The sequence below is a fragment of the Notothenia rossii genome (assembly GCF_949606895.1).
Source record: "Notothenia rossii genome assembly, chromosome: 1".
NCBI classification, from domain to species: Eukaryota; Metazoa; Chordata; class Actinopteri; order Perciformes; family Nototheniidae; genus Notothenia; species Notothenia rossii.
Genome location: NC_136912.1, coordinates 68497401 through 68524171, shown reverse-complemented (window position 1 = coordinate 68524171; position 26771 = coordinate 68497401). Strand labels below are relative to the sequence as shown.

General features: G+C 41.2%; 1 protein-coding gene across 4 annotated transcripts; it reads right to left on the bottom strand.

The window, feature by feature from the left end:
* Window positions 1-3180: 3180 nt before the first annotated feature.
* On the bottom strand, window positions 3181-25327 carry tut4 (terminal uridylyl transferase 4). Of its 4 annotated transcripts, none has more exons than XM_079653349.1 (30): window positions 25174-25327; window positions 23268-23815; window positions 23039-23181; window positions 22437-22553; window positions 21326-21503; window positions 20224-20312; window positions 20047-20098; window positions 19214-19283; window positions 18831-18957; window positions 17365-17484; window positions 16815-16997; window positions 16535-16709; window positions 15961-16454; window positions 12781-12931; window positions 12517-12603; window positions 12010-12113; window positions 11829-11886; window positions 11630-11733; window positions 11433-11522; window positions 10943-11056; window positions 10525-10602; window positions 10208-10376; window positions 9952-9999; window positions 8980-9062; window positions 8780-8895; window positions 7450-7598; window positions 7228-7325; window positions 5152-5695; window positions 3793-3960; window positions 3181-3688 (listed from the first exon to the last, which is right to left on the bottom strand). In XM_079653349.1, the coding sequence occupies exons 2-30, from the start codon at window positions 23746-23748 to the stop codon at window positions 3600-3602; spliced, it is 4479 nt and encodes a 1492-aa protein (XP_079509475.1). In that variant the 5' UTR covers window positions 23749-23815; window positions 25174-25327; the 3' UTR covers window positions 3181-3599. The 4 variants fall into 4 exon arrangements, with proteins under 4 accessions (XP_079509475.1, XP_079509477.1, XP_079509476.1 ...); XM_079653351.1 differs by having other exon boundaries at window positions 5521-5695; XM_079653350.1 differs by lacking the exon at window positions 25174-25327 and adding an exon at window positions 24933-25080.
* Window positions 25328-26771: the final 1444 nt, after the last annotated feature.

Genomic DNA, 26771 nt, shown 5'->3' with positions numbered 1-26771 from the left:
CACTTTATCGCTGTAAATTACTCGTGGCTTTAGAACACAGAAAAACCATGCAGATTCTGACTTTTCTGAAGGTCATTCAGCAGCTGTTAGATCTCTATTTGTCTTTACTGCAAACAATAAAAGCCCTGTATATATAAAACATATTTGTTTGAGTGTTAACCAAATGCCAGAAACAATGATCAGCCAACATTGAAAAATACATGCAAGTCCTTAATATAAAATCAGGCTTCTCTGAATCTTTATCTCAGGTTGCCTTTTATTTACAATACTAGGGAACATATGGCTTTAAATTAACCTCTTTAAATGTAGAGCTTACTGATTTGCTTTGGTCTGTTAAGGATTCATTTCAGTTTAAGTTTCTAGTTTGAAAGAAATCCAATCATAATGAAGCGTTTAAGGTTTAAGATTAGAGTGCATCTTCCACCTCTATGATCCACATCACAGATTCATTGTTAAACTGCATCACATGTACCACAACTGAAGATAAACCCCCACATCTTCTTCCATAAGATGTGTCTGAGGACAGAGATAAGGCTGTCAGAGAGGAGCTGTCTGCTCTCCTCTGAGATCAACAGAGAAACTGTGGCAGCTCCTCATCACACCTTCATCGATCCGAGACCACTCACCTATTTCGGGACAAAAGGTGTATTACTGATATAACCAACTTTTTCTCAGCTTCTGGGAGTCTTCTAATGATGCAAAAATCAAATCAAGGTAAGGTAGAAATAAAAGTAAGACTACACAGATACAAAAAGTTTTATTTGTTCAGTCTTGAGAGTTGGGGTCCTAAAAATGTCCATTATTATGACAAATTAAAGCGAAATATCGTGGCAACTATTAGAAACATTGACATGTATTTTTGATACACTCTTAACACTGCAGTTTATTATGAAACATTTGTAAATGTGATACATCCTGGACAGCTTTCAGATGGAAACATGGCATAATTCATAAAATAAGAAAAAAAATAAGTATTGAGATGTAAGTTAAACAAAATACAACAGAGAGAAGTGTCTTGAATGAAACAAACGTGTGTAAAATCCAGGTAAAATCAAAGATGGCGCTAGATTTCTTCCTTGCTCACTGACTTCAGTGCTGCAGTGAGGACTGTACTGCCACTGGTGGCCAAAAGCTGCATTGCAACAGATTCATATTGTTAACTGTATGTAAGGTAATGTACTTCCGTAATAACAAAAAGTTAACTTACCTGGATGAGACTCTGAGCAGAACCACTGCTCCTTTGCGCAGAAAGAAGCCAGTTGAGGTGGTTCAGGCCTCTGGTAAGGATGCAACCTGGCCCCAAGGGAGGGGTTACAGTCAATACCAGCTGTTAGGAGACCAAGGGGCAGACCCAGGACCAGGTGGAGGGGTTACATCTCCACGCTGGCCTGGGAGCGCCTTGGAGTCCCCCAGTCAGATCCGGTTGATGCAGTCTGCTCAAACTCATCCCCCTGTGAACTATAGATGAGCGGTGGAAAACAAACTTAACCCAAAAAAGTAAGGAAATTTGTGTTTGGTAGATGATTTCTATGTTGTAACAATGCTTTTTGGCAATACATCTTATACCGTTGGAAAGCCTGTTTTCTTACCTTTCCAATGGTACCACATTTGTGAGGTTTTGATTCAAAGCTCTGGCAAGCATTTGTGGGATGAACAGCAGAGCTGAGTATGTGGGGTGCGCCCATGGAAAAATGGGACAAATCTCCTCTGCCAAGGCCAAACAGCAGCCACTCTCCGGTCTCGTACGGATGCCAGGAGGCCTTCCATGACTGCCCTACACCACCAGGCCCACTTAAACAGGAACCTCAACATATGGAGGAACATTATGTTCAGAGCACTGGAACCTCAACATGTGGAGGAACATTATGTTCAGAGCACTGGAACCTCAACATCTGGAGGAACATTATGTTCAGAGCACTGGAACCTCAACATCTGGAGGAACATTATGTTCAGAGCAGTGGAACCTCAACATGTGGAGGAACATTATGTTCAGAGCACTGGAACCTCAACATCTGGAGGAACATTATGTTCAGAGCACTGGAACCTCAACATCTGGAGGAACATTATGTTCAGCCATGAGTCCAGATTATGCCTACAGTACATGGATGGTAGGGTCACAGTGTGGAGAAGACGCAGAGAAGGCTTTGTTGCTTGCTGCACCGATAGAGTAGGAGTGGAGAAGATGGAATGAACTGCCTACAGTCCTGACCTCAACCCCATTGAACACTTGTGGGAACAGCTTGGACTGCTGTCCGTTCCAGAGTGACCAACACAACCACGTTGGGTGACTTGGGACAAATGCTGGTTAAAGAATGGGATGCCATCCCACAGCAGAGTGTGAGCAGGCTGGTGACAGAGGAGATGCTGTTGTGGCTGTGTATGGTTCTTCCACACACTACTGAGGCTGCTTGTTAAATGAATCAATTGTTAATCAATAAATTGTTGCCAATATGTCTTTATTTATCAGACTTCAATCATCCAATCCACCAAACAACACTTGTCACATTTTTCATGGGCGCACCCCATACTCAGCTCTGCTGTTCATCCCACAAATGCTTGCCAGAGCAAGTCTTCCTCAGCAGATGGAATTTTCCAAGTTGTAATAATGCTACCAACGTTGGTCACCAACGAGCAAGTTTGTGTTGGAAAGGTACCCCAAAAAATGAATACAATACATCAAAGCGAAGTGCCAACACATTTAGTTTTTGATGGTTTTATATGGCCTTGATCACACTTGCCTACTTTGTGCAAGTAGGTAAACTCTGTATTCCCTGAGGAACTCCACGAGGAAAGTGCAGTAAATCCAGATTATAAGGTGCATGATGAAACAAACATTTCAGATGTGTTATCTGCTCTATGCAAATGAGCTTATGATGTAATTTGTTCTCTTTTTTACCCCTCCGCAGTTTCAGTTAAGCTGAAGAAGGACTCATTCAGTGTTAACATCATGAATCTTAGGCGACATGCAACAAGGTTGTTACAATGGCAGATTTTCAAGATCACAACTATTAGAATTAACCTGCTAATCTACAATTGTATAACCACTATCATAATTGAAGTCTTTTAATAGCATGTCAGCCTAAGTGCGCACATAACGTAGCCATGTAAGTGTAGGTTATGTGCATCTGAAACATTACATAGAAACACAACAATGAAGAAATGAACACACACAACACAAAATAGTTGTTTGCTTTTTATTTATTTATTTTTTGTTCCCTTTTTTCTTCCTATCCCTGCTTTTGGCACTACATACTTAGGGTGACATGTTAAGATTGTTTTTAAAACAAACGTCTATTCAAAGCCTCCATATTGCAAGTAAAGTATGAATACAGCTAATAAAAATAAAGGTTTATATTTTTCCTCCTTACTTTACACATAAAATAAAAAACTTTTTTGGACCCCCTCAAAAATGGGGGTATTAAAATATTTGACATTTGTATCACAAATCAAATGTAATGAGACAGGAAATAAAAACTGTACAAAAATGAGAAAAAATCTATTTCTTTTGAAAAATCCGTCTGATCAAATGATGGGATGGGTCCATAATTTGTCTTTGTTTTGTTACCGACCATAAAACTAATTAAAAAGGAAACCCAAGATTACTTCTTTTGTTGGAGGAAGTTCAGATTGACTGGGTGTCGAACGTGGGGGACCATTGGGAAGTTTGGATTTGGAAGCACCATGGACCCTGTAGAAAGAAGGTAAGACAACAAAAATCAAAACCAAAAGATAACTCAGGGAATAAATATATGTATGTAAGCCACAGTAAAATAAATGTGTATCATGTCTGACCTTGGCCGAAGGGTTTCCCGGGCTGGAAGCCTCCGTTGGCCTGCTGGATGAAGTTCTGGGGCATCCTGTAGGGCCAGGATGGGGACAGGGCGTACTGCGGAGTTTTATTGTGCTCCCATATCCGAGGGCCTGGGTTCACACCCACAAACTGGCCGGGGTGGCCTGACTCTGTAGAGACAAGATCAAAGCACATTATGAGGACAGATTTCACCTTCAGCAGGCAAACCCCCTCAAACTGTGCAATTCAGCATTAATACCATTACTCCACTACATCCTGTAATATACGTTAAATATAGTAGTTAACGTGCCAGATTCTACTTCATCTTTGAATGTTGAAGTAGAATTCCACTTATGTTTATACAGTTACATTTATTGAATTTTTTGGTGCACATTCTCACTATTACTTTCTATGTTTCTATAACATTTATTTCATTCTTAAAATGGAGAAACTGTCACAAACCCATTTTCCCACTGGGAATGTATCTAGCAAAACAAACAATGTTCATTTAAATAAAACTTTCGTTTTGGTAACATCCCAGTTTGAGTAAACCCAATAGTGTCCCATCACTAGTGGTGTATTAAACATCCCCAAACAACTGCTACTTACCTCTTTAAAGCTCTATCTGTGTGCTGAATTCATTTTGAATAGCTCCACACTTACTTTTGCTGTTTTTTGTAGAATTGCAATACGGCTTGGCAGGGGACTATCCTAACATTTCCGTTAGTGGACTTAAAGCGCAAGAGCCTTCTTATCTTAAGGCAATAGATGCAGTACAAATGAAGACTAAAGAGCTGAACAACCAAAAACTCCCTGCGTCTGATAGAAATTGATGCTACCCTACAACTTCTGAAAACTGTCCAACCCTGGATGCATTTCAGTTACTTTTTTTATATTTCAGGTTTAGTTTAATTCAACATATCTGCAGCAGTGCTGCAAAGGCTCTGCGTTCACTCACAAGTTGCTGTGACCTACCAACAGGTTTAATCCCTATTTTACAACTGCAAGCTAGATGAATGTTGCCCAACACATTTTTTTTTATTGCTACAATTTCCATTTATAAGCTGATCTGAAGTACACTTAGAAGATGTAGTTGGCACAATTATGCGAATTATAAATGTTAACATTAATATGTTTGGGAAAAAACATTTGATTTAAGGTTGATTGGCAACATTAAGGCAACTATCTTGTTGTTTAAATTAATATTACAGGCTGGGACCAATATATTTTGAGAGTGTAATAAAACAAATTGACATAGAATATACAAAAAAAAAAATCAGCTTTTAAAGATAGAGAAACAGGAAGACACAAAGACAGAGTCACACACAGACAGTGCCCCCCACAGACCACCCGGTGAATACCTGGCTTGACCACAGTGCCGTTGCCCATGAGTGCCCCTGCCTGTGCCAGATGGTTGTGCCAGTGCCCCTCCCGGCCCGGCCCCATGCCCAGCGGCCTCACCGCCGGCTGGGCGAAGATGATGCTGGGGTCGTTCAGGTTCAATGGGCCGGCGTTGCCCCCTGAGCCTGTGGGACTCCCGTTCCCTGATGCCGAACGCAGGGCGAATTTGAGGCCGGGCGGGGAGGGGCCGCTGGGAGAGGACGTGGAGAGGACCGGACCGTGTATGGGCCAGGAGGGGGAAGAGAGGTGGGCAGGGTGGTGAGGCTGCCCCTGGGACTGGTGCGAGGGAAGGAGCCCCAGGGCGGTGAGCGCCGCCGGGTGGAACTGACCTGGGTGGGAGGGGGGGAAGCCGAACAGAGAGAGAGGGGGAACTGAGAGAGGGGGGCCTCCGGGCTGCTTCTGGGGACCAGCAGGACTGCTCTTCATGTGGGAGGGCTGCGGGGAAGAACTCTGAGGGACAGCGGTGGGCTGAGGGGAGTAGGGCGGAGTCTGACGACTATCAGACTGTAGAGAGAAGAAAGAAAGGATTAGAAATCATTCAAATATATTAGAACATATTCAAATAATGGTCATTTCTGGCGTTGATGTAATATTTCCAAATTGAAACATTCTTGCATCCAGAATCAACTGAGATTTAAAAGCGCCAGCTCAGTCAAACTTGATTTGAATCTGATGCCATGATTACAAGACACATTTATCAGGGCATGGTATCAGAATCAGTATCATAAAAAAGCAATGCCGTCAGATACATTATTTCTCATCTTGTTTTATCCGCGCCTTGTTAATGGCGCATTTCCACTACACGGCCTCGCTCGGTATGGTTAGGCCTCGTTAGGACTGGCTCACTTTATGGCGCATTTCCATTACAGTTTAGGAACTGGGGTAGTATCTATAGTAACGCAGTGTAGGCGGAGCCGTGACGTCATCTTCAATGCGAACCACAGAAAAACAACATTAGCCGTTAGCTGTTAGCACTCAGAGCTCACAGCTCTTCATATCTGTTCAGAAACTAGACAAAAGTTAAACAAGTACAAACCACATACTGTCTGTGTCATGGCGAATACAGTCGCTGGTTTATTTATGTCTGTAGGCCGTTGTTGTTAGTGTGGACGGTCGGAGTATTTACAACGTTAACTTAGCCAAATCTCCATTTAGACAACACGCATTTTAAAAGGTTTTTCGCCTACCGTCTGTCTGCAGACTTGTCAAAGCATTAATTCATGGTTTTTACTAAGCGGTATCAGTATGTTGTTACTTCGGCATCATTTTGAAATGTGTATTACAATTAAATCACGGTCAAATATGTTCATCTTGTTGAAGTTGTAGCCCCCTTGCCAGCGATTCTCTCTCTAGTTTAGCATACTCAGCCCGACTCAGCCTGGTTGTTCCTGGCCCTAGAACCACGATTTTATGGGGCCAGAAAAACTGTGAATTAGGACCCGCTAGCCGGTACTAGGCCACGTGGAAACGCAACCAAAAACGGGCCCCGCACGGCTCGGCACGCTTAAAGCGAGCTCCGCGCTGCAGTGGAAACGCGCCATAAATGGATTGCACTTTTTTGCTTTAAGGTCTTTTTTCCCCTCATACTGTCTGTGCTGCAGCACCTCTTTTCACCCTCTGTCTGAAACCAGAGCCCAGTCTGCTCTGATTGGTTAGCTGCAGCTCTGTTGAGATTTGTCAACACATCTTTTACACTACAGGAAAGGGAAAACCGAGATTAGCATAATAGGGCCCCTATAAGAAGCACAAAATAACATTTAACTGACGTCTTAGGCCTCTATCGGGTGATGATGACGTTCTGAGAAATGAACATCTTCAGTTTCTTGATTGACATTTAAAAAAATAAAATCTAATTTGGGTATAAACTAATCTTTCACTTTCAGAGGCCCAACAAATGAAATGTCATTCACCTCCTTCGTCTTTAGATGGAGACATTCATCTTTATGGGTAAGGGTGAGAAATATTTTCACATATGTAGTTTTGTATCTGGTTGATCTGACCCGAGTGCAGTGTCTAACTTCAGTGATTGTACTCACACATTCAGAGGGCTGTCTGGTCCTCCCGGGGCAGTCTGCAGCCGTCTTCGGGATGGGGATGGACTGGGAGCTCACCACACTTCGTACCATGTGAGGCGCTGGGGAGGAGGAAGAAGAAGAAGCCATAAAAACGGTCATATTTGATAAAGCTTTGAAGATGAGCTGTGTATTATTTTAAGTGTAAGGAAAGTTAACCTTGGATTACAAAGCTGTTGTGGTTACCTGGCACTCCGCCGGTCCTCTGTTTGAGGTGGCGGTACTCAGGACAGTCCCTCCGTACGTGACCCATGTCCCCGCACTGGAAACAACGTCTGTCCTTTGGTTCACGCTCCTCATCTTTTACGTCTTCTTCATTTTCCTTCTTTTTCATCCTGTCAAAGAAAGAAAACAGGTCAGAGCAGAAAAGGGAAGAATATATGACAACGACGCAGGCTCTCCTTGATATCACTGATTCTACCAGAACATTCTTGCAACAAACAAGGTTGCAGTTGTGTGTAAACAACTCCTTTAAGGTTTGAAACATTTGTCTGGCTTTAACATACCTCGAGCTATCATCTTTGCCATAGAGATATAAATGAAAGAAAGAAAGCATCCTCCAATTGAACAGTTTAACCTTACTATGTTGGCCTCTACTTGTTTCTGAAGCCTTTTCCTCTCAATCGCACTTTTGTCTCTGGGATTAACTCTTCTGTCATGTGCTCCCAGGACCCTCGACGATAATGACATCGAGTCAATTACAAAAACAAATTAGAGGAAAAACAAAAAAAAGACATATATTAAAAGTAAAAGAGGAATTACCATTATACAATTAAATGTGATAAGAACATTTCACTTAGTAAAAAGAGCTCGAAGTTATATCATTTGATTATTTTATTGAAATATTCAGAATTCAGTTTTTGTTTCCTTCTTATATATTTGAGGTATTGCTGATATCTAAAGCCTATTTTTATGTCTCTGATGTTGATGGTCTTATGTTTGGACTAATAATGTCAACAATTTAAAATAAAAAACATCAAATGTTCTCATAGCCGATGTAACTGTGGAACAATGTATAAACTTAAATAACCAAAGTTCAGTTTCTATATATAAAAGCTATAACAGCTTGGTTACATTTAAGAAAGTAGAATCCACATATGCGTCGTTATAACTATCACTAACTGTATGATGGAAAAGACAACAGACAATTAGAAAGAAAATTACCGGAGACCTGAAAATGTTTTTTGGAAAGCTACAATGACGCAGTATACTTTAATTACGAGATGAATTAAGTAAGTATCATATATGTGAGTGAACCTACTCTTTAGAAAGGAGGCTTCCATCTGATCATAACTGATATTCCTGGACATCGAAATGTCTAATATGTTTTTTTTTTATAAAACAGTAGTTCTGTAGACAGCTATGCTTCTAAAAATCTTCATATACATTATATATACACCAAGTAGAAGTGATATGAATTCATAACATATTTATTACTTCTCAGTAGTTTCCATATATTTTTCTTGGAATTCTAGCGGCACGAGAGAGATATTTCCATGAACGAACAGGGGACAACCTGCGTCTCTTAGGACAGTCCTTCATGTAGTGGCCGATCTTCCCGCAGATCCTGCAGCACCTGTCGTTGGGCGCCAACTCGCCGTCCGTCAACACCTTCGAGTCAAAGAAGTAGTCCTGCGGCAGAACACAAAGGTTTGCTCAGGACACAGAGCACACAGCTCACACATTACTATGTCCATTTAGTGGTGAGTGACGTACCACTTCAGTGCCAGGGATAGGCAAGAATGGAGTCCCAAACAACTTCCTCCCGTTGATAAAGGCCTTCATGATGAAATTAGTCACTAGAGGAAGCAAAAGGAACACGTTCACAGGTTCACAGGCGACACAGATCACTCTTCCAGAACCCAAGTGCACAGAATCAAACAGCATAATAAAAAGGTCCTCAAATTGGTTATTGGTGAACAGGATTAATCGCAGAAACTAAGGACATTCAAAACAAGACCATTTGTTGATATTATTGGGGGAATTATTTAGAAAATCTGCTCATGCTGAGTATTTTTTTTAAGATAATACGGCTGCGCAGAGCATGTTTCGCGTAGATAAAAGTTATTCAAATCAATCCACGGAATTAGGCAAGATAATTCAATAGCTCTCTCAAGGCATTGAGAAAAACAATCTCTGCATCAAAACAGCTTTTTCACAAAATAATAAAATATGCTATAAAATCAAAGGGCCTTTTTTTGTTTCTCCCTGCCATGAGCTGCATTTCGTGTTGAAAGGGGCCCTATTATACACATTTTCAAGTTCATATTTGTAACTGTTCCTCTACTGTGACATGTCTCCATGCTTTAATGATCAAAAAGCTCTTTAATTTTCTCATACTGCCTGTGCTGCAGCACCTCTTTTCACCCTCTGTCTGAAACCAGAGCCCAGTCTGCTCTGATTGGTTAGCTTGCCTATCACATCCAATGGGTTGGAGCGGTAGCCAGTTGAAGCTTGAGTATTACAGGGATGTCACTTTGGTACTGAGTTAAACAAAGGACTCCAATGGAGGCATTTCAGGGAGAGAGAAACTCTCTCTGGAGGGAACTTTGGGATTTTAGCCTTTGCTAACCATTTACATGCACAATAACCTATATAAAATACTACAAGTAAGGAAAGACCTGAAAAAACTTAATAGGGCCCCTTTAAATAGTACTTAATACCAGAAATATCCGAATCATCACTTACTTTTGCGGGAAACTCCAGCACCGAGATTGTGGTTCAAATCAAAGGGATCTGAGGAGAAGAACAGAAGAGTAAGTATAAAAGAAGACCAAGCGTGTTACGCTGATAATAATAATGCATTTGATTTATATAGCGCTTTTAACAACTCAAAGACGCTTTACAGTATGAGGGAGGGCAGGCAAACAAGTAAGTATAGTCAAATAAAAATAAAATAAAAAGGCAGATAAGCAGGTGAAGACGGAGGGATCAGTGTGAGCACCTTCGATAGCGATGCATTTACTGGTCCACTGTTTCTCAAAGGTCGTGAGGCGTTTTCTTTGGCGGATGCTGATGACATGCTCTTTGAAGTCAAACTCCTCAGTGTAAAAGCGCAGGAGTCCCAGCCACAGCTCTCCGACAGACTCTGTGTTTGGCTGCGGAAGCCGGCGCTGTGACGGAAGAAACTAACTTAATACATTTTCCAGATTGAGGCTGATATATTTGAACGTATATGAAAGCAGACTGATTAAATATAGATAATGTCAGAAATGCAATACTGAACCAAAGGACACCCTTGTCATGCCCTTTTCAACTCACCAAATCCTCCGGGTCATCACAGAAAAAAGCATTCCAGCCATCCACCATGCGCTGAGGGACAGCGTTCCCATCAAAGATCTAAAGAGACATCAGACAGATATATTTATTTCATTTTATTTACAGATGGGTTGTTTATGGATGTTCTTTATGGTATTTTTTTAATTGGCATGTTCCGTTTTGTGACCCGTTATGTTGCAAGTTTCTAATAAATTAAAAACATTATATATAGTTTAAGGGTGACTTTGGCACATTTAGAGAAATGCTTATTGCTTAAAATAAGGAACCCTATTTTGTCTACAGGAAAGGGAAGACCCCAAAAAGCATCTTAGGGCCTCTGTTTCTTGTGTACTGTCCCTGTTAGAAAAGTGTAATTTCTTCTGAGTTTAAAAGGGTTTGGTAATAAATGGGTGACTGGTACCTCCTGCAGGACGGGAATGACGGGCGGCTGCCTCTGCTGCAGGAAGTAAAGCACCATCAGGATGTAAGCGTAAGACGAGAGGCTTCCTCTGGACGCATCCCCGATGTCACAGCGCTGTGAGTGCAGAGGGAGGTTAGCAACACAGCAGGGGACCAAAGATTTGCAGAAGATTCAAATTATAATTGACAAGGGCTGGCTGTTTCAAATGAATATACTGGCTTAACGATGGAGTTTTAATGTAGCACACGTACAAAGTGAACCACTAGTTGGAAGACCAGGAACTTTACACATACATTTAGTAAATCATTTACAAATTGCTGATGCAACTCTATCCAGATATCTCAATATAATCTATGTCAGGATGATGTAGTTATCAGACATTTCCAGGCTCCTAAATATCCTTTAAATGAAGACAGACACCTTTCTGTTGGGGAAGCACTCACACAGAAAACAGAACTGTTCCTTTCTCAGTTTGTTCACTTTCACATACCTTTGCAAAGACCTTCATCGTGTATCCGAGGAATTGCACGCGTAGATCAAGGGCTGCATATGCAGCCAGCATCCTGGTGTTGTGTTGAGCCTACAGGGACGATTGCGCAGGTCATTGATACATACAGCACTTTCAATAAATAAAAAGCTTGTCAAAGCATGTTCTAGAGCACCGTAGGAAGGTTCTTGTGCACTCACCAGCGTGTTGTAAAGGCTAATATCTCCCTCCAAACCACTCTGTCTGTGTTCAAACTTCACAATAGGCACTTTAGCTGTTGTGATAGGCAAGATGTTCCTCAAACCTGTGATATTGGGTAAATGGGAGATAAAAACCAGTCTGTTTGTGGCACAAAAAGAACAATTATTAAAGACATAATCAGTAAAACATTAAAGTCACCTGTATGCCTTTTAAGCACTTTCGCAAGTCCTTCAATGATCTCTTTGCAGTTCAGCATCTGTTTGGACAGATCAAATTGGATTTTTAACAGAAAGAATGTAAGGGTCACTCACATATCTCATCCCACTACGGATACGTGAGTTGCATTACATGGCAGTGTGTGTTTGTTTAGTGGGCCTACCTCTGCAGTGTCATGGCCCTCCAGAGTCATGCAGATGTCAAGGTCGCTGTCACGGAAGCCAAAACCGTTCTTAGAGGAGCCGAACAAGCAGAGCTGAGCTTTCTCTGAGGATACAGACACAGGGAGAGGTTCTTATTTTTATCCAATTAACAAACACGCATTCTCCGTCATGTTTGGAAATCCTTTAATGAGAATGAAATACGCTGTCAACAAATTCTGCAAACGTTCTGCAACTCGGCATTTCCCAGGAGGTGAACCATCAGCTCTTCAGCTACAAATACAATCTGCACACGGTCCGATCAGGACTTGAACTGCTGACCCTTTACAGACTGCTGCAGCTTTTCTATTTCCTGTTTGAATGACTGATTGCAATAGAAATAAAGGCTTGATTCTCTTTTCATAGGAGGAACATGCATAAAGGTTTTGGTTGTACCAAAAAGGAGGTGTGACCAAATGATGGGCTGGTTTGACCCACTGAAAAGAAAAAGGCATGTACTTAATGCTCACCGTTGTACTCCTTCCTTATAAACCTCTCCAGGCTGCAGAGGATCTGCTCCCTCTTCTGCTGCTCAACGTGTGAGGGAGACAATTCAACTGCAAATAAGAAAATAATAGATCAATCACACAGAGGTATGGAAATTGATTGATTTTAATGTAGGCAGAAAATATGTCTGTCTTTCATGCCACCTGTTCAAAATGTGTAAGTGAACACACATCTCAGAATAAAAAGGAAATTGATAGAGAAATCAGAGATGCATTTTGATGACGTACAGAAGCACAATCTGCAGAGCCCATCGAGGATCTCTCTGAAGCGCTCGTTCATCGGAGGCAGGGGCTTCAGCTCGATCTTCTTGAAGTCTTCAGGACACTCGTCCTTCAGGTGGCCGTCCCGCTTGCAGAAGCTGCACACGACAGTTGGAGGCTGAGGGAAAAATGTTTGTAGAGCATAAACGACATGATTACACAAGACGGCTTTTAAAACGTAAGAGCAAAATAGTGGCATCATTCCAAAATGTTTTTAACAATCCTGCATGTGTTACTGCAGTGTTTGAGTCCCTGGCGTCGTAGTGTGTTACTGATGGTAGCCTTTGTTACTTTGGTCCCAGCTCTCTGCAGGTCATTGACTAGTCCCCCCCGTGTGGTTCTGGAATTTTTGCTCACCGTTCTTGCAGGGCTCGAGCTTAAGGACCTCCCGTCGTCCCGGGGCCGAAAAAAATAGTGTCAGGGAGGATAAAAAATAATTTTGGGACGAATATGGGACGAGAGTTAAAATAAAAATACCCTGCTAACTCTACTACAAACGGCGATGAAAATGAAATCGACTGCACGTTGTGTGTAGCACACAATTATTAAACCTCCTTGTCAACATAAACACACAAAACATTTAGCAACCCGCGAAACACACACACACACACACACACACACTCACACACACAGAGACAGACACACACACACACACACACACACACACACAGAGACAGACACACACACACACACACACGTAAACTGTGTCCATGTGCTGTCAGCCAGCCGCACAGCTGGCTGTACCCGCGAATTCCTGACCCGCAAATTCACGGGTCTATGTAGGCTATGTACTGAGTGTGTGTATTTCGCGGGTTGAGTGATGTAAAATGACAATGGTATCCTGTGGAGGAATTCTGAAATGTTTTACCGTTACATCACAAAAACGCACAGCAGAACCAGACCCTGGAGCGCCGGCCTCTTTATTTACTTACTCCTCTTCATCCCCAATGGGTAATAAGGCTGAGATGAGAACCCTCCATCGTATTTAGTCCTTAGCAATATGCTGCGCCTCTCCCCATGTATGGATGGGTACCGAGCCCTGGTCCTAAACGGGCTCCGCCCGGGCCGGAATTATTAAAGACATTGGTAACGTTAAGCTCCGACGTTATCTGACTTTTTATCGGTACTGGAGACATTTAAAAAATATATGTCATATGTAGTATTGCTACATAAACATTATATCGCAGTTTTAGTTTATCCAACTAGTTTCTAATATGCAAGAAGACTACAACATGCGTCTATGATGTATCTTCGAGCTTTCCAATCCAGACGAGATCTCTCTCTCCCGTCTGTGTGCGAGGGGGCGGGGCAGTTTGTAAAGGTCTCCTGACTGTGTTACAGACTGTCCTCCTGGTTAGTGGTTACTCTGGGTTCTGTCTTCAGGACAAAGTGTTGGATTTTTTTGGTTAATTGGATGGGACTTGATTTGATTCAATATTAGTAATTTTCTCGTTTGTGTGTTTGTTTAAATATATTTGGCCTTTGTCATGTGATTGACTGATTTACTAAAATAAAAAGGTTGATGAATTATCATCTAATGATTTGTATGATGTTTTATTTATGTTAAAGGTCACTTTGAATGATTTTAACTAATGATAAGTAGTAGAAAAACTAATATTTTAAATTTGGGACGGTCCACATTAATTTCGGGACGGCTTAGATTGTATTTCGGGACGGTTCCGGGAGGATGGTGAAAAAAGTTAGTCGAGAGCCCTGCGTTCTTGTGATCATTTTGACCCCACGGGGTGAGATCTTGCGTGGAGCCCCAGATCGAGGGAGATTATCACTGGTCTTGTATGTCTTCCATTTTCTAATAATTGCTCCCACAGTTGATTTCTTCACACCAAGCTGCTTACCTATTGCAGATTCAGTCTTCCTAGCCTGGTGCAGGTCTACAATTTTGTTTCTGGTGTCCTTTGACAGCTCTTTGGTCTTGGCCATAGTGGAGTTTGGAGTGTGACTGTTTGAGGTTGTGGACAGGTGTCTTTTATACTGATAACAAGTTCAAACAGGTTCCATTAGTACAGTTAACAAGTGGAGGACAGAGGATGCTCTTAAAGAAGAAGTTACAGGTCTGTGAGAGCCAGAAATCTTGTTTGTTTGTAGGTGACCAAATACTTATTTTCCACCATAATTTGCAAATAAATTCTTTAAAAATCAGACAATGTGATTTTCTGGACTTTTTTTCTCACTTTGTCTCTCATAGTTGAGGTATACCTAGGATGAAAATGACAGGCCTCTCTCATCTTTTAAAGTGGGAGAACTTGCACAATTGGTGGCTGACTAAATACTTTTTTGCCCCACTGTATGTGTGGGCCAAATGCAAGTCAGATTATGCTCTAAAACAAGCACTGAAGCAAGCGTATGGACTCATATGTGAAAAACACTCAAAACAGGACACAAAGCGTCTGTTGCCTTACTTACTTTTGTATAACTCGCGCAATTGACCGCTGCATCATTTATCTTTACTTGCGTCACTCAAACTAGGCGCACCGGCGAGGGAACTCGGCTTATCTCGATGTAGATACCAACAACACTTCATTCATCCGCAATGGGCGAAATAACTACTTTTGGTACTTTACATGTGGTGGAAGTCCTAGATACGTTGTGTTTGGTTTCATGATATCATACGAAGACACACAGCACAGTGAAAGCTGTATTTAGCAAGTCACAAGTCTGTTGAATCAGTCTTGTGGTGTAAACCCAAAATATATCGATCATGCTAGCTTCTCTGTCTGAACTCAACATAACGTGATTTGACAATATACTATATTGGCCATTTACCATATAAAGTGTATGGTTTGTACACATACATTTATAAACATCGATTTTTGTCTGGTCTTTGTTTAAATATGAGGTATTGTAGACCTCTGGGTGCTGATGATAAGTATAAATGTTTAATATATTCATATCTGTAAACAATCCTTAATTTGTATTTATACGGTTCCTCATACTTTGAACTGTTCTTTCTTAATATCCTTGTGCAAACTCTTATCTTTCCTATCCTGCGTCTCAGTCTTACTGCTGTTGCTGCTCTGAATTTCCGTACGGGGATTAATAAAGGTGTATCTTATCTTAAATGAGCTCTATCACAAACAGTTCAAAACCGCATAATCACTACGGGTGAATGGAGATTATCATAATTACCTTTCCACCGGTGAAAATCATCTTATCAAACACATAGTGAAGATCCTCAGGTAGAAAAGGCCCTTCTTTATCTGAAACACTTATTTCCTCCTCCTCCTCCTCTTCCTCTTCCTCTCCCTCATTGTCACTGTCCAGCAGGCCGTTGGGGCAGAGGGAGGGTTTGCACCCCTCATTTAAAACCATGTCTGTGAGCCTGGTGTCTAAAGTCTTCTCATCCTTCTTTCTGGACGGATAGGATCCATCTGCATCGTCACTGTCAGGCTCCTCGTCTTCTTTAAACCCTCTTTCAACTTTCTCATCTTCTTGCTTCTTGTCAACCTCCTCTAACTTTGCTCCATGCCTGCCTCCCTTCTTGCCTCTCTGGCGCCCCTCGCAGCCCCTTCTTTGAGGGCAAGCGAAGTACTTGTAAGCCGTACGGAAGCGCTCCTGGAGGTACTCAAACACCATTTGGCTGTTCAAGCTTCGTGCAACGTTCCTCTTCAAGGCAAAAGGATCTAAAAATACATTTAAAAAGTGTGAATTTCTGATATTTCTCATGACTTGTTAGATGACTTTTCCAACAGTGTTCTCTTACCTTCAATACCGAGTCTGCGGCGAGGCCAGTTCTTCCCCTCCCTAGAGAGGAGCTCCTTCAAGCGGATGCTGATGATGTGTTCTTCAAGAGCAAACTCCAGTGTGTAAAAACGAAGGAGGTCCAACCACAGCTGACCCAGCGTCACATCTTTACCCATGTCCAAGGTGAGGCGCGTCTTTGAAAAAGGGACAGTAATGAGTTAGTTAAAAGCAGGGTGCCAACAAACACATTGCAAACACATGCCGTGAAATCTGAATCAAATGTCAATAGTGAGACTCACCAAGCCTTCTGAGAAATGAGAGTCATCGATTTTTTTCTGCTCTGGTTTGGGTCTGCCTTCTCCTCGGTTGTCATTTCGGTTGTCCGTGGAGCTCGGAGGTCTGCGCTCCCACCGGACAAACGAGTCCAGCAAAATTCCAGTTAGGTGATACTCGTCCACACGTTTCACATCGAAGCCTTCAATCTATGAGGGAAATTCATTTTAAAATAATATGGGAAAAAACTAGCGCTACACAAAGAGGTGACACTGTTACTGTCCTGCTCTGAAAAAGTTTGTCAGAACCCGTTGTGTGTGTTCCAAAAGTCTAACTTATTTTATCTCAGGGCGCAGCTGTTGGTCTGGCATTTGAGCATGCCTCCTGCACATTTACATTGACAACATTCAATTGACGGTGTCAAAGAAGCTAAAGCCGATTTGAAGCAGACCATTAATGTGAGCCAAAAAAAATAGAAGAGGCAAGTAAGAATTACAAATTCAACTAAATTGAAAACATCCCTTTCAGTAAGTATGGAGAATGTTAAGGACCTGAAATAGCCAACAGTTTACCTACCCAGCGGCCAAGGTAGACAGGGAGGATGGGCTGTTTCCTCTGCTGCAGGAAGAAGATGACCATAAGGGCGAAGGAGTACGAGGGGAGGCCTCCTTCAGACTGACAGTCAACGTGACACAGCTGCAGAGATGAACAGGCAGGGGGGGAAATACTTTTGATCAGTTTGCATTCTAGGATTAATCAAACAGTCCTATTCCTAGCAGTTAGACATACACTGAACAAAAATATAAACGCAACACTTTTGTTTTTGCTCCCATTTTTCATGAGATGAACTCAAAGATCTAAAGCATTTTCTATATACACAAAATAACAATTTCTCTCAAATATTGTTCACAAATCTGAAAAAATCTGTGATAGTGAGCACTTTCCTTTGCCGAGATAATCCATCCCACCTCACAGGTGTGGCATATCAAGATGCTGATTAGACAGCATGATTATTGCACAGGTGTGCCTTAGGCTGGCCACAATAAAAGGCCACTCTTTAACATGCATTTTTGCTTTATTGGGGGGGTCTGGGGGGGGGCAAAAACCAGTCAGTATCTGGTGTGAGGGTTAGGGTTAGGGTAATGTTGTGAATCAAGTGGACCCCGCCAATAAAGCTAAAATGCATGTTAAAGAGTGGCCTTTTATTGTGGCCAGCGTAAGGCACACCTGTGCAATAATCATGCTGTCTAATCAGCATCTTGATATGCCACACCTGTGAGGTGGGATGGATCATCTCGGCAAAGGAGAAGTGCTCACTATCACAGATTTTTTCAGATTTGTGAACAATATTTGAGAGAAATGGTTATTTTGTGCACATAGAAAATGTTTTAGATCTTTGAGTTCATCTCATGAAAAATGGGAGCAAAAACAAAAGTGTTGCGTTTATATTTTTGTTCAGTGTACATGTAGTATAGCTGGGTGTATTATTATTTATAGTTGTTTTGCAGAAATAGAGATGTTCCTTTAAGAACATATTGCAATGAATGTCTGTTGGTCATTAGTAAAACAAGTAGGGTTTGTAGAGAGGTGCAGTGATGACTTATTTTTGTAGGCCGACAGGGAAATTGGCATCCCAAAGGGTCCCTCGACTAACAAAAAAAACCGCTCTGTGGCAACACACATTAGTGATACATTTGTTCGGCGGGATCAGTGAAGTTTTGGACATGCACGAGTGGGATCAATAGTGAATAGTAAAACAAAACATCAACATCTCTAAAGCTTTGGTTAACCACAGATCTTAATTCAGGCATCTAAAGTGAAACACGTTCAAGAAACCATTGACCATTAGACTAGGGAAACGAAAGGGATAAAATGGTTACTCAGTTCCTGGTTTAAGCACTCATTCCTGCCCAACTCTATAAGTGGTTGTTATACTCCGACCTGCAGATACCTGACTATTATGTTTATTATGAAACACGGCTGAGCTGCTTTTTAAATCTGTTGCATTTCAGCTGTGGAGTAAGTGTCAGTCGCAGCCTTACCCTCGCCCAGTAGCGGAAGGCCATCACCAGAGGGATCAACCTGGGTTCCAGTCTAGACAGGACAGCCATGTGATTGGTGGTGAGCCAGGCCACGTCGTTACCGGCACTCACTTTACACATCAGGCCGCTGCACAGGAACACAAGTTAGGGAAGACCCAAATGAAAAGTTGGATCGAAATCTTAAAGCAAATCCATAAAACATGAAAATATGCATCAATGATGTTTTCTAATTTTGATCTGGCTGTAAAAGAGTCAGTTCGGTAAGTTACTGAGAACTACATGCCATCACTAAAGTAACTACCATATTTTATACACATGAATTACAAATAATTGAAACAATTAGAGTGAACTGACTCAGGGTTAGGGGCTTTAAAGGCACTCACCTGCTAACATCTCGACAGAACACAGCAGGAACTTTGGCATGAAAATCTGATTCGACCTCAGAAAAATCCGCTAGAGAAAAAGAAAAAAAACAGTTAATGAGCTTGAGTTTAAAAACACACAATAATTGTGAGAAGGGCTGACTATACGATACAATACGATCGTTAATACATAAGAAAAAAGGAAGAGAAACATGCTCAGGACCCTTTAAACGTACATCTGACCTGGCTATACACTCTGTATGTAATATAATGATTGGCTAGTCCTGTAAAGTGGATGTATTGACCATATGGTAAAGACAACTACTAAAAGAACTGGTACATTACAGAATATTTCAGAACTTAACTGTAATGTTAAAGCTAACTAAAATCTAGTGTCATATCAGGAGATTTAATATCTGTTATATTGTTCATAAAAACACTTGGGCGCAATGATAGATTCTATGACAGGAGATGGTCTATCTGTGAAAGGACAAAACAAATAATTTATTTTCTCTGTCACCTTTTCTGGGAGAGTAGACAAATTCTTCTTCTTTTTTTGACATCTGTGATTTTAAGTGTTCCACAGTGACTAACTATCTGAGTTTAAATTGTGTTAATACTTTTAAACCCCTAGAATATCATCACAATATTGATAAGATACTCTTTGGTCAAAATATTGTGGAATAAGATTGTCTTCATGTTGCCCAGGCCTAATTGGGCTGCTGCTAACAGACAAATAACATCAAGATAGATACAATAATCCAGAGAAACAAAAAGACCCATTTACACAATTACGTATAAATTAATCGTATGTAAGCCTGCGGAGAATATAAAATGCACTGAGCAAAACTTACAGCTTTTCTTGAGGATTTCCAGCACTTGAATCAAGACCTCAGGTTGTGTCATCTGAACAGATTAAAAGTGAAATTAAAAAGTGAGTCATCAAATATAAGACTAAATGTCACGGTTGATTTAGAATGTCCTCTTTTATAGAGAAATAATATCACCATTCTGTGTAATAGCACACTTACTAAGGAGGGGTGGGTGACATCGATGTTGATATCACTCGTCTTGAAGGCAAATCGGGTAAGACATGAACCATAAAGACGGAGAGCACAAGCTGGAAAATCAAAGAAAATATATTTTAGTGTTTGGGTTTTAAATTCCTCATTTAATTCTTTTTTTTCACAATTGTCTTTGTTTTAAATCCGTGAATGGTTGTCACGTTATAATACTTTCATGTCTGTTAAGTGTATCTTTTGCCTGTTTTAATAAAAAATGAAATAAAAAGTAAAGAGAATATATTGGAAAATAGTTTCCAAAAATCAGTAGTGACTAGCGTGGTCTGATCTCCGCAGCACTTCAAGCTGGGTAAGCTATATTTCTTTAGCTAGACTAGAAACAAGCCTTCTTCACCTGCTCTTGGTTTGATTTCTGGTTTCAAAATCTAACTTGCGACAGGAATATCAGAAACTGTTCCTATTGGCTGTTTCACAAATTCAGTTGCGTCTTCACATCCCGTCTGTGAAAGCCTGAGACAGTCATTGATAACAACTGCATCATTTCAAAGGAACCCAAAAAATGAAGGATTGGGAAAAAGTTAGAGTCTGACAATACCAGCAAAGCAATTCAGAGATCTAACATTGCTAAAAATGTGTTAAATTAATAATGTTATACGCACAGCTAAATGACTGTTGCTAAGGCTTAGTAGGTAGCAGAAGTCTAAACGATGAGCAACAATTCCTCTCCAGCTCTGGAACACTTTGGAGGTATTGCAGGGAGCCTTAAATTGCAGTATGTCATCCCCAAAAAAACATTTTAAGTCACCTCTATGTGCATGATATCACGCATTTGGATAACAATTACCCTTATCTATGAAATAATGATTCAAACGGGTTACTTTATGAAGTGCATGCTTGTCTGGTGGTAGGGGCTGAGGACAGAGAGGGGAACTCAACATCCCCTGGGGGACAACTTAACATACATTACGCTAAAAAGTTATAGGAATGTTTTCCCTACAAAGCCACACATAAAGTGTCCCCTCCAGCTTTAAACTTTCCTAAGCGTTTCCTCCCTTTATATCCCTAGCTGCAGGCAACATAGACAAGACTGAGTGACATCACAGCAAACAACCTGAGAGGTGCTTCTTTATGATCTCTTCCATCTTGATGACCAAGGCCTTCCGAACCTCGAAGTCCTCCTCTGAGATGCCATACTGTGTAGCTGTTTCCAGGACTGCTGCATCCAAGGCCCTCATCTGGGCAGCAGAGGGGGGGGGGAGGGAACGCAGCTCATTCTCCTCCTGTTTCTCCTGGCACGCCAGAAAGAGAAAATGTTAAATACGTCGTGTCTATTTGAAATAAAGCATGTGAATTAGGACCGAATGGGTAATTCTTGGCCGAAACCGATACCGAAAATAGGAAACAGTTGGCCGAAAACCGAATGCCGAAAGGCCGAAAATGATTAATAGAAATATATATATCTTTTTTTTTTTGTTACCAATGTTGTTCAGCTACCTGATTATGGAAAAAGACATGATTATGGCAAAACTTAACTTAAATAATAATCACTATTATGGGTCCATAAAACATTTATTCAGCCCTTTTGAATGCACACAGTACATTAATTCCAAGTCAAGTGCATTTTCTTTTCTCTGTAGGATAACTACAACAAAGTGCATTCAGAACAAAGCAAAGGTGCTTTAAAACTGCATAAACATCTAGGCCAGTAGGCCTACAACAAAATAGTGTAAATAAAGACTGCCAGGCCTTCAACAACAACAAATGCACCTATAACTTTGGTAACCTAACGTGTTGTTGTGATGACGTAATCAAAACGCAGCGACAAGCACGGCGCTCGACCATGCTCGCGGCTGGCTCACAGCCAACATGTCTGCCGCTTGGAGATATTTCAAATTTATCAGAGTGAGAGGCGCGGATTGCGATTTGTAAAACGTGTTCAGCTGACATTTCTCGAGGGGGTGTAACTGCAAAGACTTTCACCACTTCGGGATTACTCCACCACTTGAAATCAAAACACCCGGACAAATATGCGGAGTATGATCAACGTAACCCTGTTCTCTGACATTCGGTGATATATTTTCGGTGCTAAAACCCTTTCGGCCGAAAGCCGAAAGGGCCTTTTTAACCATTTTCGGCCGATAATTTTCGGTGGCCGAATACTCGGTGCATCCCTAATGTGAATGACGGGATGAGGGACAACACACACTTGGAGGCTCTCATACCATGATGTTCTTCTTGTGTCTCTTCTCCTTGATGTGTTTGTGTGCTCCTTGAATGTTCTCGATGTGCACCGAACAGAGCTTGCATAAGTATTGATAGTTTGGGTACTCGATGGACTGCTGTGAAAACAACGAGAGGCAAAAAGTAATTAGTTTCTGCATGTTCTCTTTACATTTTTGGATTTGTCACTTTGACATCATTGATCCAACCTGCTCCTGCAAGGTGGAGATCAAACAAACACATCCATAGTTCAGGAAAAACAAAGGCTGGTGATGATGAAATTAGATTGGAAAACATGGAAGGAAAACATGGAAGGGCTACTTCTCCATTATTTACCTTTTTCACAAAAAGAGCAAGACTTCTTTAGACTCCATCTTTACATTTTTTGTAGTTCCCCCGATTAAGTTCTCCATCTTTTATTTTGTCTCAAGATATAACAGCTGTAACAGAACTTTGGATTCAAAAATAAAAGGCATTTAACATCTCAGATGTTGTTTTTTTAAGTAACAAAGCATAATTATGAAGCACTAATGCAGTACATGACATGAGCTGTGTCATGTGATATGTTTCCTGTTTATCAGGCGTGACTACATTGTTTCCTCACTTTCAGCAGGCGATGGATGTAGTCTCTGTAGAGGCGCTCCTCTGCCTGTCGGAGGCCCAGCTGTTGCTCTGTCAGGGGCCCTTCTTCAACAGTCGGCCTCACCTCTTCAACAGGCTGATGCATCAACGCAGCAGCTTTCCCCCCTGCAAACAACAGAGACAACATTTAATTCACTAGTATTTAATAAAGAAGGATTCATCCTCTAAGAACATTAACTGTGAGAACCTACCATAGGACTTTTCCTTTGCTGGAGTTACACTTGAGCTTCTGGCCTGCTCTGTGAAGTCTTTTTTACGTGTAGCATGCCCTACAGGAAAGCTGGTTTCTCTGTTTGCCAAGGGGCTGTTGTCTGCAGATAAAGACACATTGGAGTCCGGAGCGTGTGCCACCAGCTTCTGTTGCGAGCCTGGAGCTTTGCCTTTCCCCCTCTCCCCTGAACTTGTTCTTCCAGTCAGTCTTGTTGTCCTGGGGGGCCGTCCTCTCCTCTTGTCCTGGGGAATGTCTGTGAAGGTCTTGCCTGGCCCTCGGCTTCCCTGACTGCCTATATTATGTTCATCCTTTGTAGCAGTGAGGTTTTCTTTGCTGCGGGTTGTAGACTTGGGAGCCTCTCTCTGCGCAGGAGCCTCTTTATTAGACTTCTCAGCGGACGAAGCTTTGGGTCCCCTAGGTTGAGACAGTTTTGTTTTTACTGGACTTTTGGACTCGTCCATCCCTCCTGTCCTGCTGGTGGACTTAACACCACGCTGAGGACGACGACAGAGGCAGGTCAGCTAAAGCCTTGATAAGGAAAAGAGAGGAAATTATAGCTATAAGTCTAATTAGCATGAATATATTTGGACAGCATGGTTTGTTTACCAATTCAGGTGATGCTAACTAACCAAATACACGAGTTGATTTACATTTCACCTGTCTTACTGTGGTTTGTATACATTTGCCTATTATGCCAACAGAAATGAATATAAAAAGAAGAAGAAATGCTCAAATGAAAATTAGAAAAGTATAGGTCTTACAATAAAAATAATATGGCCAACCAAAATATGAAAAGTTGTGATTATGTGTTTTGTACAAATGTTTCACACAGTATTTCTGCATCTACTAAATTGTTATTATTCAAATTGGGCAACAAGTGTTTGATTAAATTGTTAGATAATACTGGTATGTTCAATAATAAACCATTTAATTAAAAATCACATAATACTGAATTACATGGTGTGGTTACAATATAACAAACATGGAAAAATGTAAGTGTTGGTGTCGTCTTTTAATCAGAAGAAATGTTGAGGTTGACAAACATGGAAAAGTTACACCTCACTAACATGACCAACTGTATTTGTGAAAAGCAGTGGGATCTTGTTTAAATAAAAATGTTTACAATGTATCTTTATCTCGTCTATGTGGTTTCTTAAAGTCATGAAAGCAACGAGTATTTAAAATTAAGTTACACTTTTTATTTATCTTCTCTATTAAACATACTTGTTTGTTTAGCATAACATTTCTCGCGTTTAACTGACTTTATATCATTAAAGAAGAGCGGCTTTTATCAAGGTAAAACGGAGAGCCCTGAACACAACACATCTCTTTAGCGGACAGGTAATGTTACAGATGTTGTGTTCAAGACAGTTTCCCCTAACTTATTGTATTCCGTACCAAAACCTTACATGGTCGGTGTTTTAGAGATAAATCCAGGGAAATATTTGGTTATGGTTAGGTGTCTCAAACATGACTGTTTGGAAAAATGACTAATGTTTATTTCAGGTAGTTCAGGCGAAACGAAACTGATGGGGAGACTGACTTAGATAAACGACGTGACCTAACATTAGCTGCACTGCCAAAACAGAAACGAAAGAGGCGTTCACCACGAAAGCAGCCATTACCGACTAAAAGTAATGCTCACCATTAAAACCGAAAGGCATTTCCTCTGTTATAGGAACGATTCACGGTGACTTCCAGGCCAGCGGACCCTTTAGCTGTCTTCGTTAAGCTACCGTTAGCTGCCCCCGGTCGTCCGGCTGAGCTAGCTAACGTTAACGGCAGATAAATAACACTGGCACCCAGCTGCCACACAGCAGCGAGTAACTAAACACAGAAAACACCCCCTCGACAAGAACAACACACAGGAGCACGTATTGACTTACTTTCAGGCTCTTAAGTTGATTTTGGATTATTGTTTAGCTACCTCCATGGTTCTGTTAGACATAATGTTTTTCAAATCCCACGGCCCTGCTCAAAATAGCAACCATTGACGCCATGTTAATACATCACCCCGCTGCATTGTGGGAATGCTGAATGATGATGAAGAGGGGCGTGATGGATTAAAATACCGCTCAGAAACTCTTAACAGTAAATACAGCATTTATTTTCTTGACTTTTTATTTTCTTCCAAATATAAAAATAGGGACAGAATCATAATCAAATCATAATTTTTTTCCAAATTATTTGTGGTCCGACAGCAGCACATTTTGAATGTAGCCTGAATAGAGAATGACACAGGATAACCCAATCATGTCATTTTTATAAAACAAGATAGCCTAACTGATTTAAGGTGAAGATGATCAGCCTGTTTTCTTTGTTATAGAATTGTGGATTCGACATTGGACTGCCATTTCGATTATAGAAGTGCTTACCAGTCTTTAGGACACAAACTATGTCTTTCTCATTATGTCTTTTCTTTTTACAAACTACAACTATTGCATAATAACTTTCTGGAATTAAAATTGAATGTTTGGAAATGTTGCAGACTCGTTTGTGTTGAAACAAGTATTACATTGTTTTGTTCACCACTTCATTCTATGCATCAGTCCTAGGCCCATTCCCAAACCGCCCCCTACACCCTACCCCTACACCCTAACCCTCCGTTTGCGCATTCACGCGGAGGATCCCCCATATTGAGGGCTGTTCCAAAGCAACGAGTGTGGAGCGGTGTGGAGGGGGAGTGGGCTATCAAGCCCTCAAACAGCGAGTCTGCAGCGGTGCTGACTTGAGACCGGTCTCTACCACGGGCCCTTTCTCATTTCTCCAACTCCCCTCCTCGACTCCCCTCCTCGACTCCTATCCTCGATACTTAGTTCCGCCCACAGGAGATGCTAGCCGAGGAGCCGAGGAGGGGAACCGAGGAGAGAGGAGGGGAAGCAGCAGGCGGTTAGAGAAATGAGAACTCCTCTCCTCTGCGCGGTCATATTAAAGCAACGTCCGTTAATTATGACGTGGCAACAGCTGCATCAGCTGTGAGTGTTTTGTTAGACCGCTGTATTTTGTAATCTCTGTTAGATCAACTGAACATTGTTCCCCCACATATTTACTTTTAATTCCATTTGCAACAAGTATGACACGAATGTATGAGTATTTTCGACACATACTAGCATCTCTTCTGTATTGGGCAGCACTAAAACATTATTATAAAAAGTACCCTACAGATAAAGGGAGACATATAGGAGGCTTATGTACGTTTCATATATTCACACACATGCACACATACAAACACACACAAAAAAACAATGACTGTCTATACACTATACTATAGGCTATGTTAACCTTTTTAAACTAGTAGCTAAATGACATGATAAATCATCAACTCACACCTCTTTCACAAAACACCTGCAACGAATTTCTAATCCAAGTAATTAACGAATCATGAGGGACCTGACAGGCTATAAGGTCCAGGCACACCTGTGATTTAAATCTCAACAACGAAAAACATATTCAGTGACCACATGACACAAATTGAGTCATGAAA

Excerpts from the sequence above, each read along its gene's own strand:
- tut4 (XM_079653349.1), bottom strand. The coding sequence starts at position 23,748 with ATGGACGAGTCCAAAAGTCCAGTAAAAACAAAACTGTCTCAACCTAGG. Across the intron at positions 18,958-19,213 it reads TTCTGTCGAGATGTTAGCAG|CGGCCTGATGTGTAAAGTGA; the intron begins GTGAGTGCCTTT and ends GTTCCTGTGCAG. Across the intron at positions 12,604-12,780 it reads GCTCTGCAGATTGTGCTTCT|TTGAATTGTCTCCCTCACAC; the intron begins GTACGTCATCAA and ends TCTTATTTGCAG.